This window comes from Pristis pectinata, chromosome 7 (assembly GCF_009764475.1).
Source record: "Pristis pectinata isolate sPriPec2 chromosome 7, sPriPec2.1.pri, whole genome shotgun sequence".
NCBI lineage: Eukaryota > Metazoa > Chordata > Chondrichthyes > Rhinopristiformes > Pristidae > Pristis > Pristis pectinata.
Genome location: NC_067411.1, coordinates 69,284,290 through 69,306,907, shown reverse-complemented (window position 1 = coordinate 69,306,907; position 22,618 = coordinate 69,284,290). Strand labels below are relative to the sequence as shown.

The 22,618-nt window shown below is 40.0% G+C and overlaps 1 protein-coding gene across 1 annotated transcript in view; it reads right to left on the bottom strand.

The window, feature by feature from the left end:
* The window catches only part of auh (AU RNA binding protein/enoyl-CoA hydratase), a 121,899-nt gene that overhangs the window by 40,448 nt on the left and 58,833 nt on the right, over positions 1–22,618 (bottom strand). Inside the window, exons 5-6 of the mRNA XM_052020632.1 lie at positions 9,896–9,988; positions 2,311–2,367 (exon numbers count right to left, since the gene is read on the bottom strand). Coding sequence (XP_051876592.1) covers positions 2,311–2,367; positions 9,896–9,988 — 150 coding nt within the window. The remainder of the gene's footprint in view (positions 1–2,310; positions 2,368–9,895; positions 9,989–22,618) is intronic.

The window sequence follows — 22,618 nt, the reverse complement described above, 5'->3', positions numbered from 1 at the left end:
ACTTGGTATTTAAAGTTCTGTAATATCTGCTTGGGTATTTCTACAAGTCCTCTTGCATTGCCTTCAGTATTATTAAAGCTTTTAAAAATAAAGAAGTAGCATCAATGAGGTGGTTAAGTAGATAGGACAACGGTCAAGTCAACATCAATGGTGTACCACCTATGATGTAACCTCTGTCCACAACTTAACAGAAAGCAATAAGAAAAGGGAAGCTGGGGGTACGCTTATCACAAACAATGTCATTTACGACGTTGATATGAGCCATTTCAGTATGATGGTAAGGCCAGAAACCTGATTGAGGGACTCAAACATGGAATTGCAGGAAAAATGGATAGGGATTTTAGATGCAACACCACAGAATCATAGAGTCAGAAAGCACAAAAATAGGCCCTTCAGATCACTACATTCACACTGGCCATCAACTGCCTAGCTATACTAATCCCATTTTCCAGCATGTGGCCCATAGCCTTTGAATGCCTTGGCATTTCAAATGTACTTATTAAATGTTGCGCAAGTGCTGGCATCCCCTTTCTCTTCAGGCAGTGCATTCTAGATTTCAACCACGCTCTGGGTGAAAAAAAACCTTCCTCATAGCTGCTCTAAATCGCCTAACCCTTGCCTTAAACATTCTCTCACTTAAACAACTTCTCATTATAGACACCTTTGTTGAGGGCTGAAGTTTCTCACCATCTGTCCTATCTATTACCTTTATAATTTTATATACTTCTATCAGATCCCCCCTCTGCTCCAAAGAAAACCGACCTAGCTTATCCAGTCTCTCCTCAAAGTTGAAACTGACTGTCTGAGGCAATATCCTGCTGAATCTCCTCTGCACCCACTCTGTGGCAATCACATCTTTCCAATAGTGTGGAGGTCAGAAATGCACACAGTACCCCAGTTGTGGCCTAACTAAGGTTTTATATAGTTGCACCATAAACTCTCTGCCCTAGCTAATGAAGACAAGTCTTCTTAACCACTTTATCTACCAGCACTGCTGTGTACAGGATTCCTTGACACGTACACAATGATCCCTCTGTTCCTTAGTACTTCCTTTGGTTCTTCCATTCATTGTGCATATCCTAAATTAATTTATCATTGCAAAATATAGCATCTCACGTTTTTCAGGATTAAATTTCATCTACCATTGCTCTGCCCATCTCACCAACCCAAGACTGTTCCGACAGTGAAGACTATCCTCCTCACTATCAGCACTACTCTCCACACCGTTCAATGCTGCTCCTTTCCCCGAGGTGGCAGACAGGGAGTGTTGAGCGGGCCCTGGCTGCCTGCCAGTCAGTTCTTCTGCACTTTCCCCACCTACCTACCTTCCCCCTCTCACCTATCATCCACCAGCTCATGCTCCTTCATCTCCCCTCACCCTTTTATTCTGGCTTCTGTTCTCTTTCTTTTGATGAAGTCCTGATGAAGGGTCTTGGCCTGAAACGTCGACTGTTTGATACCTGACCTGCAGAATTCCTCCAGCATCTTGTGCGTGTTGCTCCAGATTTCCAGCATCTGCAGTCTCTCTTGTGTATTCACTATCAGCACTACCAATTTTCATGTCATCTGCAAACTTACTAATCATACCTCTTACATTCACATTCCAATTGTTAATGTTTAGAATAAAAGGCAAGGATCTCAGCAACTATCCATCTAGTACACCACTGGTCAAGGCATCCAGTTACAGAAAGTCACCCTCAGCCTCCTATTACAAGACAATTTCGGGTCCAATTTGCCAAACTGTCCAGGATCCCATGAACTCTAACCTTTTGCACTAGTCTTCCATTCAGAACCTATCAAAGGCCTTACTGAAGTCCACAAAGACCTCATTAACTTCACTGCCTGCATTGAAACACTTGGTTACCTCTTTGAGAAATTCAATCAAATGAATCAGACAGGATCTCCTCCTAACAAAACCGTGCCGACTACCCTTGATTGATTTCTACCTCTCCAGGTGCAAATTAATCTGTTCCCTCTGAACTTTTTCCAGTAATTTGCATATCAGTGATGTTAGACTAACCTGCCTGTAATTACATGGCTTATCCCTGCTGTCCCTCTTGAATTGAGGTGCTATTTTTGCAGTTGTCCAGTTATCTGGCACCTCTTCTGTGGCCATTTCAAGGATTTTGAAGATGAAAAAGTTGTTGGAAATTAAGCATAAATGGAAAAGTACAAAGGGTTATGTACAGACTTCTTTGAGGAAAAGGTTGATGATAGGAGATTTGAAGGGTTAAGGTGGATGGTGGAGCTTGATATCTTAAGGAAGGAAAGCCTTAACGTTAAGAGCTAATAAACAATGCAAGACCATACCTGCACCGGGAATAATTGCCAATTTGGTTTCAACAAGTCCCATTTTTGCAGAAGAGGCTGTAACAATAAAAGTGGAGAAATGCATTATTAGATAAATATGATGTTCATTAATCTTGGTACATATTGTTTTCTTTATAGATTAAAAGTTTACCACCTTATAAGGCCTTCAATGTTGCATCCTCTATCAAGTGTAATGGTACAGCCTAAATTGATGAGTTCCAAGAAAAGATTAACAAGAAATATGGTCATGATTTATGGGTGGACAATGCTGCTATGGTCTACACTGCACCAGTGAAGCACTTTGTTTCGATATGAAGCCAAATTCTAACTAATCATCACTCAAGGTTAATCCCTTATCCTAGTGTAGGGCTGAGTGAAAGAAATGATGTAATGTGAAGAATCCACACCACTTGAAAAATAAAGACCTTGCTGTATTCCAATCTAAGATGAATTCATTATAATGTAGAATGAATAAAAGAAAATTTAATATTTATTTTAAGGATATAATATATTTCAATGAAATGAATAACAAAAGAGGAAGTGGGGACATTAATTTAAAATGATCACAGAGAGCAAGGAGCAACATTAGGATATGTATGTTTTTAGATGGTTATTGGAATATTATTGGAACAGTAAATGAAGCAGTTATTGGAGTTATTAAACAAAAATAGAATAACTAACTGAAATAGTGGAAATCCAAGGCTTTAAGGAGAAAATTGTGCAGTAGGATTAGTTCTGGATATCTGTGGCAAATAGCTAGTACAGACAGAATTGTCTCTGTGCATGTTGTATCCAAAAAATGAATTTATAACTAAGGTTTCAGCAAACATTTTTGGCAATACCATCATAATCCTGACTTGAAACCAAAGAATCAATGTGCTTAAGTTCATGACCCAGTATTCTATTTCAGAAGTCAATAAAATATAGTTAATGCAGTTGAGAATCCCCTCTAAAGCTGTACCTCACTGGTATGGTTCCACAAGATTAAAGCTTCTGGTACTAGTTATAATTTACTGAGCTGGACTTAGGCTTCATATGCAATAGAATGGATCACTCTGCAGTGGGATGTAGAGGTTCTCCAACATGCAGTGCACAAGTCAGCACCTTCAAGACTCCCACACCTATACACTGCTGTGTTGAAGAACAGAATATGCTGATGGTCAGATGCACTCACATCAGACCTCTCTCTTTACCCCTGGAATCAGCATTCAGTCCAGGAGTTTTCTGTAACTTACTGAATTGAGGGGCCAGATATGCATCAAGCATGACCTCATTCACTTGAATGGGACCACCAACATTCATTCTAAAGGTAAGCAAAAAGAAGCTATTTTTTAAAAACATTATTTTAATTAATATTAATATTTTTATATCAGTTAACCATGTGACAATATTATTTTTAATATGTTTATGATCATTTGCTTTTTATCCCCCATTATTTCTTAAATGTTTCTGATCACAAGAAATATTTAGAAACAGTAGAAAAGGCAATCGGAGAACATGAGCTGAGATCATCAGGCACTGCGTGGCCATAATAGGTTAGTATAGCCACAGGCCGGCAAGGAGGTGGTAGCTATCTCTGTCTCTAGATAGCATAGGCAGTGGGCTGGGAGTTCCTTCAAGATTCAGCAGTGGACAGAATCAAGGATTGGTGCGGGTGGAGGTGGGGTGCTGAATCTGGGGAAGGATGGAGAAAGGAGGGACCAGCAGTAGGGAAGAGTTCTCTGAGTGTTAATGTTCAATTAGCAGAGACTGGTCTCCAGTTATCTTGGTCCCCTTTGCCATTGGACCAAGACCTTGCTCTGTCAATCCCATGTGGTGGCTGATATGTAACGTACATCTCACATTAAAACAAATCACTTGTCAATATAAAGACTGGGATCTGGAAATTCAGGATCCTCATGAACAATGGTGACAACCCTGAATTTTCTATCACAGCCCAGGAACTTGGATGTTCTGGCATTGCCCTGAGCAAAATCTTGAGGAAACCTGCCATGCCTCCAGAGAGAGCAGTAAATTGCTTCTCTTGGTTGAATTCATTGCCAGGGTTGGAAAGGACGCAGTCCTCTGGAAAGGCCTGATTTATGGAGAGAGGAAAGCTAACAACTGCTCCTAATGTAATACTTGGAACATGAACATCATATCCAACATCATATTTCAGAGAATCAAGAAAATGAGGTCACGGCAACATTCCCAATCCATACAATGGCATCCATTAGAATATGTCACTGTTCGAGCAAGAGACTGCACATCACCCGCATCATGGCAAGAACAAAGAATATTGGATTGACCGCCTCCCAATCTGCTCTGTTTCCATCAGCCTGATCCCAACACAACTTTGGCAACAGACACTGTTGCAACAAAACCAATGTCAATGATGTCAAGTACCTCAACAAAGATGGCTCTTCTCACACACCACCTAACTATCAAACTGATGATTCTCAAACAACAGCAAATGCAGAGTACCCATAGTGCCTGGACAACTCCAAGGTCCATCATTATTAGTATTTGTGAAGAGGTTCTTGACCTTACTGCCAGAAAATACTAGGAAATGTTTGCCAGCTTCAATGATTGGTCCATATTTTTGCATGTGCAACACCAGAATGCCAAAACAGACGCTCTACTCTGAATTCCATTAAAGCAAGACATTACCAGGTGGGCAGAAGAATGGTTCAAAGATGTTGTCAAAACTCCCCTGAAAACTGCAATTCTCATTAGCCAGAGGGAATCCCTGGTGTGCTCAAGATGGAGAAGAAGCATCCAAAAAGACACCGAGAACCTTCAGACTCCTCATCAGGAGCACTCAGAAGCTGAATGAAAACAGCAAGAGCCCCAGTTCCCATACTACCCCCCCCCCCACCATCTGGTCAAGCACCTCCTGCGACATATGTGGATCTACACTGGCCTCATCAGCTACCTCAGAACCACAAAAGTAGGATGGAAGCTGGTCAGCCTTGACCCTGAGGGACTGCCAAAGGAGAAGAATCACTACCTTGAACATATTTACATGCTCAAGTAGTTCCAGGACAAAAAAATTATAATTAAATGAAAAAAAGGTGGACAACAGCAGTGTAGGCCCTTTCATAACTAGTAGAAGAAAATGCCACACATATTGAATAATTACATTGTAATAGTTTTCACAGTGGAGAACCAGAACCAATTGATGTAACAAGCTATGAGGAATATAATAACAACAAATGGTGAAAAATTCTCAGGACCATTTAGTTATCAAAGAAAGCCAAATGCCTCAACTATAATCTTCTCAAAGTTCTCTCAATTGAGCAATCATTTCCTTCCACTGGAACATAGCACGTCCATCTACTTTAAAAGGCGAATTATAAATATTAGTTCAAATTCTGTTGATCAAAAAAATGATTATACCCAGGGAGATTCAACTGCTCAAGGAGATGGAATATGGATTAATTCTGGGTATATCTTGTCTGACAAACCCTACCGAGTTTTTTTGAGGTTGTCTAAAGTAGAAGGGAATGAAATGTTTGTGAATGTTAATTATATGGAGGCTGAGGTGACTTTCAATAAAGTCATTTGTAAAAGTATGTCAGCTAACTAAAGTTTAGAGAAAGGAAATCATTAACCAGTTTAGGAAATTAGCTGAGCAACAGAAGGTGATATGTTTGCTAAGGAAACAAAATTCTAATCAGACCACCCCAGCAGATACTATAGTCACTTCAATGTATGAACAATATATTAGCCTTGGATAGGCCAAAGCGTACATTTACGAGAATGATACCTGCAATCCAAAGGTTAAATTATGAGGAGAGATTACATAGATAAAGGATGCTTTCTATGGAATTTAGAAACTGATTTGATTTAAGGTTTCAAGATATACAGAGGACTCATATTGTCAAGGGAGAGAAATTAAAAAGTTAAGGTCGGCCTTAAAGGACCAAAGCGTGGTGCAAGTTTGGGACTTGGACCTTCAAATGGAGGTTGAACTCAGGCTAACTGTAATTTTAATTTTAAGATTGATTTTTTTTTAGGATATGGGGCAAAGGCAGCTACGTAGAGTTCAGTCACAGATTACCTATGACTATATTGGACGGTCCAACAGGCCCAAGGGCATGAATGGCTGTTTCCTCTTCCTACATTCTGAATTTCTATTTTTTTTTAAATTGACCTGTAAAAAAAGATTACAACACATTAGCCCAGATATTGCTGCTAAATGCTAGTGGATGCTGACAACGTATTTTGTAGGGTTCAAAAATAAAGTATTAACTGGGCAAGGTTTGATACACCCAAGTGGTAGGACAAATGTAAATCTCTGCAATCAGATTTTGGCAACTGGACAACAAGATCAATGAAAGGATTTGGAGAGCACTTTGAATTGATAGTTCAATACAAGGAACCAATCATTTTTCTCACCTCAAATCCTTGTAAAGCACACAAAATATCAAAGCAGTTTTAAAAGCTTAACCACTTCAATCAAACAGGTAACCGTTTAAACCACACAGAATTCACATTTGGCTTCCAGAGTACTTCATGTGGCTTTCAAAATGCATTAAGACTACTGACCCATTCCATAGACTATGAAATGGATTAGTCAATGGCCTGGCAGCGTGACAGAAGTTGAACAACACACACAAAATGCTGGAGGAACTCAGCAGGTCAGGCAGCTTCTATGGAGAGAAATAAGCAGTCGACTTTTTAGGTCAAGACACTTCATTAGGACTGGAAAGGAAAAAGGGCAGAAGCCAGAATAAAAAGGTAGGGAGAGGGGGAGGAGCACACGTTGCCAGGTGAGAGGGAGAAGGTAGGTGGGTGGGAGAGAGGGTGACAAAAGGGAATGATGCAAGAAGCTGAGAGGTGATAGGTGGAAAAGGCAAAGGGCTGAAGGAGGAGAAATCTGACAGGAGAGGACAGTAGACCATGGAATAAAGGCAAGGAGATGGGGATTAAGAGGGAGGTAGTGGGCAGGTCATGAGGATGGGGCAGGGGAAAGAGAAGGGGTGAGGGGGCCACAGGAATGAGGGAAAACAAAGGGGGGGGGGAAGAGGGAACAGAGGGGAGGGGTTAACAGAAGTTAGAGAAATCGATGTTGATGCCATCAGGTTGGAGACTATCAAGGCGGAATATGACGTGTTGTTCCTCCAACTTGCGTCTGGCCTCAACGTGGCAGTAGATGGGGCCGTGGATAGACATGTCAGTATGGGAATGGGAAGTGGAATTAAAGTGGCTGGCCACTGGGATATCATAGCCATATTCCACCTTGGTAGTTTCCAACCTGATGACATCAACATCGATTTCTCTAACTTCGGTAACCCCTCTCCTCCCCCCCACCCCCACCTTTTTTCCTCTCCTCCCCCCCTTTTGTTTTCCCTCATTCCTGTTGACCCTCACCCCTTCTCTTTCCCCTCCCCTCCTCATGACCTGCCCACTACCTCCCTCCTATTCCCCACCTCCTTCCATTTATTCCATGGTCTACAGTCCACTCCTACCAGATTCCTCCTTCTTCAGCCCTTTGCCTCTTCCACCTATCATCTCTCAGCTTCTTGCATCATTCCCTTTCATCCCCCCTCTCACCTGGACTCGCCTATCACCTGCCAGCTTGTGCTCCTCCTCCTTCCCCACCCTTTTTTCTGGCTTCTGCCCTCTTCTTTTCTAGTCCTGATGAAAGGTCTCAACCTGAAACATCAACAGTTTATTTCCCTCCATAGATGCTGCCTGACCTACTGCGTTCCTCCATCATTTCATGCGTGTTGCTCCAGATTCCAGCATCTGCAGAATCTCTTGTGATTTTATGATAGAAGTTGAGACTGTTTGCTGCTTGGTTGAATATTGTTGGGAACTATTCATGCAGCTTCTGAGCTCAGAGTGAACAACATGCTCTGTTTTGAAGAAAATGTTTTTTTTTTAATTTGCTTGCTTAAGTTTGTAATATACATCATTCCTCTGATTGAATCAAAGTTTTAGAAAGTGAAGCAACCCACAGTCACCAGAATTATGCCAAATTTAGAGTGAGAATTAAAACCACACTTTCAACAGCAATCTGAAGGAGGCTGTTGTAATTATAGGCTTGAAACATGTGCCCTGTTAATCTCCCATATAGCATTCTGGAAAGGGTAATCTTTGCAGTAGCCAAAATTAGTCAAAGTTTTATTTCATGTACATAACAATGCCCACAGCCAGAACAAATGTGGACCATTCCTTCGCTCAGGCTAGAGTCATCAATGACTGCAAAGAACTTTAATAACTGTACACTCATTAAAAATTATGTTATCACTAACTACAATAGATTTTCTGAATGTTAGTCTTAAATGTAGTCATCCATGCTTCAAGAAAACAAAAAGCTAAAGGTGCTGGAAATCTGAAATGAAAAAAAAGAATGCTAGAAATACTCAGCAGGTCAGGTAGCATCTGTGGACAGAGACAAACAGAGCTACTTTTAAGTTGATAACTGCTAAGTATACCCAGCATTGTTTTTATTTCAGATTTTAAGCAACTGCTATGTTTTGTATCTCATAGTTCCAGCATAATTTTTTTCCCTCCCTTTCTCCATTTTTCTCTGTCTACATTCATTTTCTATTTGCAACTCCTCCAGACAGTTTTCAGTCTAACAAGTCTTCATCACCAACCCCCGAGCTTGTGTCATTCAGTTTCTTGGTTTCCACCTTACCACAAGCATTTAATTTGCTCTCTCGTCCTCACCTGCTTCTCTACAAATTAAAACATTTCATTTTTCATTTTTCTCAGTCCTTGAGTCTCTCAACAGATGCTGCCTGACCTGCTATTTTCAGCATTTACTATTTTTCTCCAAAATTAACCTGGTTCTATATTTAGATCTAGAGGAATACATTTTATTTCATGTTTTAAATATTTAATATTTTAGTAGTAGCAGCTTTGAAAAGCTGCAAGAGCAATAATTAAATACATTTTAGTATGACTTTAAAATGTGGATGTGGTGTTATTTTGAGATAAATGTGCTCATTGAGATTAAAGCTGATGCATGCATTCAATGATCATTAATAAACAAAACTCATTTTTCCAAGTGAAAATAAAGTTTTAAAAAAATCGTGAACTGACAAATAAAAACCAAAAGTTCAAGCTGCATTCATAACCAATATTATGCAATAATATAATGAAATTGATACTATATTGTTATGACTGTCACTTTCAATAAAATTATTCAGGAATGACAACAAAAAAGAAGAATATTCTGAAATCAACAATCTCAAAATTGTATGGCATCTGTACAGAGACTCTGTCATTGCAAAGCAGTCAAGAGAAAACACATAATTTGTGAATTACGTACACACTTTTCTGCGTCTACAGAGGTTTCAGCAATCCTTAGTTGACCCAGTTCATTTCATCACTAGTAATCAGAGACAAGTAGATTTCAGAATGATTTTGTATTAAAAGTAAACTTTTTTATTAAAGTGTAACTAAGCCTTTCTTTGTGTGAAGAGAATGACTGAAAAGTGTTAACTGGTGTTTTGTGGTAACAATCCAGTGCACAAAGGACACAATATTATTTTAAAAATAAAAACACTTTCTTGAAGATGACATACTTTTACTTCACATTTAAGGGAGCTATAGATTTCACCATTCACATAATGGTTTAATTTCTCACCAGCTACACGAATGTCACAGGCTAGAGCCATTTCTAGACCTCCTCCCAAGGCAGCTCCATCAAGTACGGCAATTGTGGGCATTGGAAGATTACCTGTTGATTACACGAAAAAATTCCAGTACATTATAACTGTAGTGATAGAAATAACATTCCATTCAGAATTTCAGTTTTATTTCAATTTTACATCAATGCTAAGGGAAAAATGCTGGTAACAGTGTTGATGAACAACGACATGAATGTGGTTTTATTAATAGTCACTTCACATGTAACAAAAGCATTACATATTCTTAGTAATTTTAACTACTTCCAAAATTGTTGACGTATGAAAGTATTTGCATGCAGAGATTTGTCGCAATTTATTTATTATTTTCTTTTCTGTAAAACAGAATAGTTGCCTTATTCATTGACAGACACATTATCATTTCAGAAACTGACATGTTTCAATTAAAGTCACCATTAATCATTTTAGAAAAAGTGGTTAAAATATTAATTTTGGAGTTTGAAGTTCTTTCCCTACAGATCTTAAAATAATATTTTGGCATGTATCAGTACCTAATAAACTTAGTTGTCCATTGTATAAGAACGGATCCAATTCCAGGTGCTCATCAAGCCTTCCCCTCTGCTTATGAATGCAGAGAGGAAAGGTTAAGGCACAGAGACACAAATTCAAACAAGTTTACAAACTTAAGGAAAGATTTTGATAGCTTCAGAAGTTCAGCATGCAGCAGAATACTTAGTAGCTACCATTCAAGCAAGAGAACCCATTGAAAGTAGGAAGCATAATGTGTACAGGTGGTGATGAATCAGCTTACCAGAGTGAGATAGGATACCTGGTTGAATGTTGCCGCAACAACAACCTCTCGCTCAATGTCAATAAAACTAAAGAGCTGATTGTTGACTTAAGGAAGGGGAAGGAGGGCAGACATGCGCCAGTCTACATTGGGATCAGCGGTGGAGAGAGTCAGCAACTTTAAATTCCTGGGCATTAACATATCAGATGACCTGTCCTGGGCCCTGCACATGGATGCAATCACAAGGAAAGCATGCCAATGTCTTTACTTTCTTAGGAGGTTAAGGAGGTTCAGCTTGTTCCCAAACACTCTAATAAACTTCTACAGAAGTACTGTTGAAAGTGTCCTGATTGGCTGCATCATGGTCTGGTACAGCAATTCGAACGCACAGGAACATAAGCTGCAGAGAATAGTGGACTCTGCCTAATACATCATGGGCACATCCCTCCCCACCATCAGTAGTATCGACAGGAGGCGCTGCCTCAAGAAGGCAAGGTCCATCATCAAAGATCCCCACCATCCAGGCCATGTCATCTTCTCGCAGCTATCTTCAGGCAAGAGGTACAGAAGCCTGAAGTCCCACACCACCAGGTTCAAGAACAGCTACTTCCCGTCAATCATTTGGTTCTTGAATCAACCAGCACAACCCTAATCATTAGAGTTTAGTAACATTGACCACTTTGATCACCTTGCAATAAATGGACTTTATTTAAATTGCTTCTAATTGTGTTTTCTTATAAGAATTGTGTTTCATTTATGTTTGTTTGCTGCATGTATGATGCTATGTGCTTGTGATGCTGCTGCAAGTAAGTTTTTTCATTGCACCTTTGCATACATGTACTTGTGCATATGACAATAAACTAGGCTTTCACTTTGGCTTTTCAATTCTAATGGCTTAAAAACTATTTTTGGCTCATTCTTGGATAATGGGTGCTACAAGCAAGAGCAGGGTTTATTGTCCATCCATATTTGACCTTGAGAAAATGATGGTGTGTTTTCCTACACTATGGAAATTACCTGATGAAAGTACTCCTAAACATTGCTGGATAGAAGCAAACTATAAGACTGGGGCCTGGTATGGATGTTATAGAGTTCAATGAGCAACCCAGTGGTTGCAATTTCAAATCTCACTGACTCATTCAATAAGCTGTGATTGCTATTAGCCATATTGGAAGGGGCAGTTTGGTGTGATAATGTCGAAATCAACATTGTGTTCCTAATCTGTACCTTCCACACCTGCTATGGTCTTTATGCAGAAGGGGGTGGTAACATCAGCTGATCAAGTGCGTTTAAAGTGAAAGGAAATCAATTTGTAGCAGCAACTGTGTTATACTAGTGCATCGGATGTCATTCCTGATAGGTTCATAATAGATTACACTTGTTGTAAACTGTTAACCTTCGAGACCTTTTCTGAAGGACTGTAGCACTCAGTGGATATGGGGAGAAATTTTTATTTACAGCATGCAATTTGCACATAAAGTTTAAGAAATCAGTGGTATATGGAAGATGAAGGCCACCTGGTAGTTGAGTCAGTGGACATGAGTCAAACATGCATAACATAGTTTGACCTTATGCACAAGGATATTCGTGGTTTTTGCAAAGGTCCCCATTGGTACATGTTTGAGGCACACAGACCTGCAAGTTAAGTTTCAGCAATAAAAAACTGAGTCAGTGTTAAAGGTAGATGACCTTCCATCAGAACTGACCAACTTTGGCACATATAGAAAGAGCAGGTTATCTGATATTTTTAAAACCAATATAGATCCCAAGGGCTGCAATGTGCTATGATGATCTTTATTCAATTTACATTGGATTTTGTTGGAACAGTGTAGAAGGCCAAAAACAGAGAGGTCACAGTGGAATGGGATGAAGAACTAAAATGAAAAGCAACTAGAAACTTGGGGTTTCCTGAAGTACTGATTAACCCTGACATATTAGAGACAGAAATTATTTGAGACAGGTCTTTCAGCTATCTGCCAGCATTCTGATCTCAGTCTTACATCCCCATCAAATACGAATTTTACATTTTAAAGTGATGATCTGGATTCCACAAGCACAACCATTAACATTGAATTTATTTGTGACACAGTTGTTGGCAGGTCATTAATACTTAGGCTGAAAAGAAGAAAAAGGTTTGATGACTCAAGGAGTTTGATAGCTTAGCTAACTGCACTTGAAAGTCACGTAATCATAGTCTGACCAAATAAGTGGCTCAATGTACCTGAATGCCACAATCTGAAGCAAGAATGAGGAGCCAAAGTAAGTAATAGGCATCTCCTAACAGCCAAACCTCCATGCATGACAGCGGAAATATGATGTAAACTGCAGACAATCTGAGAATAAAATAAGTCATGCAATTTCTCTGGAAGTACGACAGCACTGAGAAAGATTGAAAAACAAAATGGAGGCAATGACTCCACCTTACTCGATGCCAATCTGTAATGAGATTGGATCTGTTGGGACCCATCTTTTTAGGATCACAACGTGCACGCCATCATGAAGCTGACATAAGATGACTAAGTTCTGCGGGCAACCGAAATTGAAGACGCTACACAGACCCTCTTGATTGACAATAGTCAAGTACTTCTGAAAAGTCAATAAAGACCATGTCTAGTGTTTGGTGCTGCTCCCTGCATTTCTCTTGAAGTTGGGATACCATGTACATCACATACATTGTACTGCTAGATGAATGAAATATACTCAGCGATTCAAGTAGGAGGAAGAACCCTGGCAATGACTTTCCCTGCAGCAGACAGTAGGGAGAGCCTCCTGTGGTTACCACAGTCAAATTTGTCTCTTTTTTTGAAACTGATGGTCATGATTACAATGTCTCTGATATCCACTTGTATGTCTTTTTCCCCCCATATGTGAAAGATGAGCTTCTGAATTTGTGACTGAATTCCCCCATTGCCAAGTTTTAGGAAGTCAGCGGGGATACCAGCTGCTCCCAATGACATTGTTGTTTTTTTGTTGGCATGTCACCTTTACGACATTTTGTCGGTTAGGATAGCAATGAGGCAGGATCAAATAGGTTGTTGTGGGATGGAGGCAAGGGCATTCACAAGAAGGACAGTCATTGTTGAGGAGTTCTTTGACGTATCTTTCAGCAGGTGCTAACTGTCTGCCCATCACTGGTAATTTGGCAACTGTGGCTCTCAGTGGGACAGGGACTTGGGTTCTTGTGTCACAGATAACCATGAGAGCCTGAAGGATCCATGTATGCCTTAATTATCAGTGGGTTCCCTTTCCACCAATTATCTGTTTCTAGATCAATAATTTACTGTTGGACCTCAGCCTCAGGTGTCCATAGAGCTGTTTTTTTTTGCTTGAGGCATGCAAGAATGCCTTGTGTTTGCTGTAGACAATCTGGATCTTCTGATTAATCTCATCAATCTAGTCCTGGTTCTTTCCAGTGAAGAAGCCTAGAATGTCTTCACAGGCACTAATTATGATGGACTTCAGAACATCCAAGTACATTGAGAACCCAAAGCACAATGAGTCCAGTATAATTATGCAAGCATCATCAAAGCAGTCAGTTTTAGTACATCCACACACTCATTAACTGCTGGTCTGTACTAAAGGAACAGATGAAAATCATTTTTTTTCTGAAGAGAATATTAGTGATGTCCCTAAAGGAAAGGTGAGCTGCAAACTATGTTCTGGCTCTGCTTGGAAAGTTCCAGAGGCTAGGTAGTTTAGAGTTTTAGTGACCTTCACCTCTAAAGTAAAGCAACCTTAGCACAGGTATGTGACGCAAACCATTCCTGAAGAACACTGAAAATCTGTCATCACTGCCTTGGAAAAGTTTAGCCTTTCGGTATTTTGCTCCTTGAAAAGCTGGAGGTAAGAATATAGCTCTCACGTCTGTAATCCTTTCGAGAATTATAATGAGCTGGAGGAGATTACAGAGAGGGGGTGAGATAAGGCTGTGGGAGAATCTGAAGACAAAGACTTGTAAAAACATGGCAATGCATATTATATAAGCAATTCAGAATACAAAAGACAGATGATGGGTAAAGGAGACATTGCAGAGTAAGATGTAGACAGAGTCTTGGATGACCTCACACTAAGACTGATCAGGGATCACGTGAAATAATAAAGGATTTCGAAAGATGAGCTGAGGCAGCGGATGTTACTGTGATGGGAATGGACAGCGTTACTTCATGGTCTAAAATTCACCTCAGGATCAAGTATGTCATCTAGGTTATAAACGGTTTGGTTCAGTCTGAGTTTGGCCTCACCCTGGCACTGGAGAAGGCCAAGGAAAGGCAGGGCAGTATAGGAATGGGCAGGGGAGTTTAAATGTCATGCAACCAGAAGCTCAAGATGGCCATTTCAGACAAAGCATGTGAGCTCTATGAAATAGTCGCCTAGTCTATGCTTGGTCTCACCAGTGCAGATGAGGTTGCATCAAAAGCACTGAATGCAATAGACAAGTGTGGAGGAGATGCACATAAATCTCTGCCTCACCTAGAAGAACTATGTAGGTCCCTGGATGGTGGTGAGAGAGGAGGTGTAGGGACAAGTGTTGCACCTCCCACAGTTGTGGGGGGGGAGGGGAGGTGTTGTGTCAGGAGGGATGAGAAAACTAGAAGGTCACAGAGAAAGTGGTCCCTGCAGAAAGCAGAAAGGGCTGGAGAAGGGAAGACGTGAATGGTAGTGGTATCCTTTTGTAGCGGAAATGGCGAAGGATGACGTGCTAGATGTGGAGCCTGGTGGAGTAAAAGACGAGGATCAGGGGATATCTATCTCTGTTCTGTCTGGGGGGAGGGGGGAGGATGAAAGCAGACATCTGGGAAATGGAGAAAATGTGAGTGAGGGCTCCATCAGCTCCAAGAGGAGGGAAACCATGATTCCTGAAGGTGAGGACATTTTCAGAAGTCCTGGATCAGAAAGCTTCACCTTGAGAACAGATGTTGCAGAGATGGAGAAACTGAGAGAAGAGGATGTCATCTTTACGGGCGGCAGGGTGGGAGCAGATGTAGTCGAGATAGTTGTGGACAGGTGCCTGTCGTCCCTCCCTCATCTGGTTCCACTTATTACCTGCCAGCCTCCATCTCTACCTTCCCCTCCCCCACCTAGTCTTTCTTTATCTGTTTTCAGCTATTACCCAAGACCCTCGCTCTTAAACCTCCACCTTCCCTCTATCCACCCTTCTCCCAGCCAGCTCCATCTGCCCATCATTCCCCGGCTCACTTAGTTCCTCCTATCACCTACCACCTTGTCTCAGCCCCCCCTCTCACCTCTTTACACTATCTTCCCTCTACGCTCTCAGTCCTGATGTAGGGTTCGACCCGAAACACCGAACATCCCTTTGCTTCCACAGATGCTGTTTGACCAGCTGAGTTCCTCTCGCAGTTTGTTACATGCTGATAACATAGCCTGACAATTTAATGAAAGTAGAGGTAAGGTGATAGTTGCAGGTGGGAGCCATCAGTATATATGTAGTTTTTGAATGATGTTGTTAAGGGAAACCGTGCAGAAACAAGAATGACAAAGCATGTCAAAATTCTCATTGTGATCTGATAAACATAACTTTTAATGAGAGGTTAATCAACCTGCTTCAATATGGTTCAATTGCCCAAAAGGTAATCCAATTTTGTCTGCTAGGATTAAATTCTAGAAAGATCTGGAAAATACTTTTAAATGGGCAGAACAATCGAGCTGAAAGTTACAAAATGAAAGGACAAGTCTTACATACCAGAAGAAAACAAAGGTTGTATTTTGTGAAATATGCTGAACTAACTGAGAAAGAAGCAGAGAGACTGGTACTAGGCATTGCAGTAGTCATCTCTATTCACAAATAGATTAATTGGTCATTATCTCACTGTGGTTTGTGAGACCCTGCTGTGCACAAATTGGTTGCTGTGCCAATACTTAAAAATTATTCCTTTGGTTCTAAGGTGGATTATATATCCGGAGGTTACAAAAGACAGAATAAATATAATTACATTTTCTTTCCTTTCCAGAACAGTAATTAACAAAATAAACACGTCAAGTTAGATTAGTAAATTAATACAGTAAAACCCGAAGAATGGCATATTGAAGCTGTATACTGTTCTGGTCAGGTCTCCCTTTGAGAACTGTATTCAGTTCTGACCATTAAGGCACAAGTGAAATCTCTGATTTGTGGAAGTGATATGGAGAAAGGCCAAGGTCTGACCCTTTGAGGCAAGGTGTAAGGTACAAGGAAAGACAAGAGAAATTTGAACTCAAGTTTTAAAAGGATATAAATGAGCATATAGAAATTCTTAAGGTACTTTCAGAAAAAGCAACATTTAATCCTGAGCACCATGACAGAGGGAACATGAGGGCAAACTGGCAAAAGCCAATTTCAATGAAAATGCAATAAATCTCTTTGTGACATTACAAAAAAACTTCTATACACATAACTGCCTTTCTATTTTCTATGATGGTAGTAATGGATGGAAAAATCTTTGAAATTATTCAAATATATGGTAACCACTGTGATAGAGACCACTGCTTTTGTCTGAAGGATAAGGAATGTGAGCCAAATGGCATCCTGCACACAAACTTATTATTACTTTCATGTGATATTATGTACAAATAGGTCAAGTCAGAATGTTCTATTAGCACATAATACATCTTTAGGTTAAAATGACATTGATACATGACTGCAGTTTCACTCCTTTGGTTTAGGATATCATAACTGTGTGATTACACACAGCACCCAGCAGTCTCCTACGCTAAATGTATTATCGCTTTGTATATTGTACAGTATGTGACTGATTAAAGTACAATATAAATCATATAAATATGAATCATATACATTTGGAGAAGCAGACAACTCGGCCCCTTGAGCCTGCTTGGCCTTTAATATCATCATGGCTGATCTGATGGTAATATCAACTGCATTTCCACCTGTACCTGGTGACTTCATATCCCCTTCCCTTCCAAGAATCTCTCTGCCCTTGCCTTAACAAAATTCAAAGGCTCTGCATCTAATAACTTCTCCATATCACTTCCACAGGTATTTTTTTTCTGTGGCATCTTATCAAACACCCTCTGGACTGTTTTTCCTTTATCTCCAGCATCCCTTACCTCTTCAAAGAATTCCAATAAATGGGTCAAACGTAATTTCCATTTCACAAAACCACACTAACTTTGTCTTATAACCTTGAACTTTTCTGTGCCCTACCATAATATTTTTAATATGTTGAAACAAATGTTAACCTCAGGGCAATTTGTTTCCTGCTTTCAGCCTCCCTCCATTTTAAATAAAATGGTTAATATTGCTAGTTTCCAATTTTGGAAATTTAAAAGCAATGCATTAACAATTTCATAAGCCTCTTTTAAAACCTAAGATGAAGTCCATCAGGATGTGGGGAAGCCATGACCCCAGTTTTTACTAGAAGGCTAACACATTTTGGGCTTTCACTTTCACATGAGAGTCTCAGATTCGCTCATATTTGAGACGTTGTTTGGGGGGGGGGGGGGGGGGGGGGGGGGAGGTGCTGGTGGTCGCATTTCCCAGCAAATTCTGACATATATGTTCATGTTACACACAAGACAAATCTACTACATGAAAGCATGCTATGTTGCCTTTGATCTTTCAAAATGCAAGTATTCTCATGTTAAGTACTGTTTAACAAATGTTGGCAGTTTCTCATTTGTAGCCATACTGTACATTTCCCTAATTTACAACACTCACTGGATCTTCTGCCAATGTTCCACTAAATTACTCAGGGTGACAAGACTGTTCTGATTTGATTTCAATCACTTTTTCTGTATGGCTAGAGTATCTCTATAAACGACTTCACCTCCATACTCCACAATGTTACCTCAGGAGGCCCTCAAGAATTCAACTGCATCCCTCCTCTTCCTCATCAACCATGATGATATTATGGGATGCACAAATTCAGCATCTATCTGCTGGTAACTTATCCCCACCTTCCACCGCTTTCAACATTTGTGCAAATCCAGCCAATTATTTGATAGCATGGCATCAATTCCATTCCTCTCCATCGTCTCTGGTTAAACCAGGCTACTCACAATCCAAGTATCCTGTTGAAACTTTAGATGAGCTTCTGGCTCCATATCCTTTCAGCCATAAAACCATTACTTCTATTTCCCCAACGTCAATCAACATGCCTATCTACTAATGAAACGTTCTATGTTGCATTTATATCCCCAAACTGATACCTCCAATGCTTTCTAGGTCAATTTGCCACCTTCCACTTTCTATGAATTTCAGCACAGCCAAAACAATGTTACTATCCTATCTCATCATAAGTTGCATTCATGCTTATCCTTATACAGCTTTATTAGCACATTATCTTGAAATGTCTTCAATTTAAAATTCTCATCCACATTTAAATCCTTATCCCATGAGATCGACCAGCACTACAGTCTCCCATCAATGTTTTCTAGTCTTTCAACCTTCATCAATCCTGCAGCCCTTCTCACTCCTCATAATTAGAAGTCATGTATTCAACCATCCAAATCTCATCCTTTGGAGCTCTCTGCCAAATCCTAGTCTGATACATTCAAATAGAAGTAGGATTAGGAGTGCAGGTTCACAGGACATGAAATGCAATATCCATGCAGCAAAATACATAAATAATGAAATTCTCAAGGCACAGAATATAAATGCTAAGAAAAAACAAGAAGCTCCATAATACATTAATAAGGCCTGTTCTGAGCATCAGGTTCCATGCCAAAAGGAAAAGCCATGAGGCTGTGAAATTCACCTACAAGAGATAGTGGATGAGGCAGCAGCTGTCAACACAAACAACTAGATTGGGAGGTGAAAAGTGGATGAAGATCTATAAAGAGATCTATAAAGTCTTGAAAAACAGGAGCCTTTTTCATTAGAACAATACAGATTGTAGGATAAAGTGACAGATATATTTATAATTAGGCAAGGAAAAACAGAATAGAAGATTGCTTTCAGCAGTTGAGACAAAAATGAAGGGTCACAAACACAAGATTGATTTAGCAAGAGATTCAGATCAGAGGTCTGGAATCATATCTTTAAAGAGATATGTGGCTACAAAATTCACACAAGAGAAGTGGACGAGTCAGAAACTGAACACTTAAGATTAGATTTGTAGGTGTATGAAGTAAAATAGATATAAGAGGGTTGAGTAAATATGACTACAGCTACTTGCATGGCTGGAGGGTAAACAACAACATGACTAAGTTGTGTTCAACAGCCCAGTTTTGAGTTGTAATTTCTATTTATTTTCATGCATTAAATCTAGTGCTTTGATTCTGCTCTTGATCATCACTCATAATATATCATGATATTTTGTCCAATTATTTCATTTCTTTCCTACTTTGAAATTACAATTTTGGCTGTATTCCATCTATGTCTGTTTTCCCTTGCGCCCATGTGACTTCATGATCGGCAAAATATACAGGCAACCCCAGAGTTATGGCAGTTTGAGTTAAGGAAATTCGCCCTAAATAGAATTCAGATATCACTGCCAAAAAATCCAGGATGTGAAATAAGATATCTTTACTAGTCACATGTACATCAAAACACACAGTGAAATGCATCTTTTGCGTAAAGTGTCTGGGGGCAGCCCACAAATTTTGCCACGCTTCCGGCGCCAACATAGCATGCCCACAACTTCCTAACCCATATGTCTTTTTGGAATGTCGGAGGAAACCGGAGCACCCAGAGGAAACCCACACAGATACATGGGGAGAATGTGCAAACTCCTTACAGACAGCGGCCAGAATGGCACCCGGGTTGCTGCCACTGTAATAGCATTACACTAACCACACTACTGCTGCAAAATTTATGTGAAAAACTTAAATAAACAAATATTTATTTTTCAACTCGCATTTCTTCACGCACGTGCAGATGATACAGCTTCACGTTGCGTAAAATCGTGATACAGACCACTTTGTAGGAGTGCAACATAACCTCCCTCCCCACCTGCCGTAATGTGAGGGGTGGCTTAAGTTCACTGTTTGCATTCGAATAACAAACTTTAAGTATCACACAGTCCTGCTCCACAAGCTGAAAAAAAATCTTGAGAAGCAGATTTTTATCCCTCCTTGGTCACTCCTATCTGTTTCTACTTGTTTCCTTAGTTTCACTCCGTATACTTCTCTACTGTAAAGTATGTGATATTTGGGATGTAAAGGAAGTGTTTTGTGGATGGAGGGGTGGTACGCAGATTTATTGGAGCCAAGTACTGTTGACTGTAACACACTTAGAAAAAAAGCAGATACTTTCCGAACAACATGCACCTTCATCAAGGCTCATATACTAAGCTACAACTAAATCAGCATTGACTTTTTAAATGGGAAAATAAGAAACATAAACTTGTATATTTGCTGAGTCCTCTATTGCTTCCTCTCAAAGACTGCTTTTTCATTCTATCCATGATAATACATAAAAGCCAACACATAGACCATGGGAAATGTAATGACATGTACATGATCCTGTACAATATCTACATTAAATACAAGAGCTCTTCCAGACCAAAAAGAGGCAAAACTGAGAGCAAGACAATATTTTCAAATAGAGTTTATACTCAGTAAAATGCAGCCTACAACACCACGAGCATTCATGACTGCATTCAAAATCTTTGATGTTCTATGTTCTATGTTAGCTTAGTGCACAGCACTCAGAAAACTCATGCTGGATTTTCCAGCTTTAGCTGATCTGGTGATTCCATTAAACTTTATCAATACCAATGATAAATGAGTGGAGTGGTGAGTGACATTGATATCTCATTCCTTCGGGCCATTCTCTGGCCTTGCAGCACTTCTGAGTAAGCAATCTTGTTACCTTTATTCCCATGATATTGTCAATGGCCTCAAAAGAAAAAGCCTGCCAGCTTTCCAGATACTTATTTTAGTCACAATTTCCAGATCCAGGAAATCAAGAGGTCAGACTTCTAATTATGACACAGAAGAGGACACAGAGAAGGCCACTCAGCTCATCAGTTTCATACTAGCTCCCAGTAGAGTAATCCCATCAGACTCATTTCCCCCTCTCAATTCCCAGTAGCCAGGCAACTTAGAGTTATAGTGAGATACAACATGGAAACAAACCTTCCAGCTCGCAAAGTCCAAGTCAAACATCAAGCACCCTTTTTTTTTACACTAATCGTACCCTAATCCGTTTTATTTTCCATACATTCCCATCAACTCCCCCATTTACTGTCACTCAAAGACACACACTGGGGAGAATTTACAGTGGCCAATTAGCCTATCCACCCACAGTTAGCACGACGCTATTACAGCGCCAGCGATCAGGGTTCAATTCCCGTCGCTGTCTATAAGGAATTTGTACGTTCTCCCCTGTCTGTGTGGGTTTCCTCTGGGTGCTCCGGTTTCCTCCCACATTCTAAAGACGTACGGGTAGGTTAATATGGGTTTTAAAAAAAAGGGCGGCGCTGACTCGTTGGGCCGGAAGGGCCTGTTACCACGCTGCAAATAAAATTTAAATTTAAAAAACACTTTTGGGATATGGGATGAAACTGGAGCAATCAACGTTAATAAAAACGACCCTGGCTGTTAATGAATTGATCAGATCCTCAATAACATAGTTAATTTACTTTGCCCTTAGTAGTGTGAAGTCGTGGCCTGTAATAATGTGGTTGAAGCCTAATTGGATGGTCAAACCTAAATAGGGCTTTATATCAAGAAAGCTGGTGAACATAAGCATGCTCATGTTGAATAATTAAAATTAATCTTGTCCAATTGTTTTACCAGATGATATGGTCAAAAATTTATGACAATATGACAATTGTAGAAAAACTTTCCAAAAGCTAGCCAAATCTTCCATAGTGTTTTACACAAGGCCCAAACAATGTTGAAACATTTTATTTTACTGTGCCTAAAGGATGTGATGGCAAGATACTCATTATGAACGTAAAGTATAGCAGTGGAACAAGGCCCTTTGGCCCACTATGTGTGCTATGATGCAAAATTAAACTAAACCTATCTG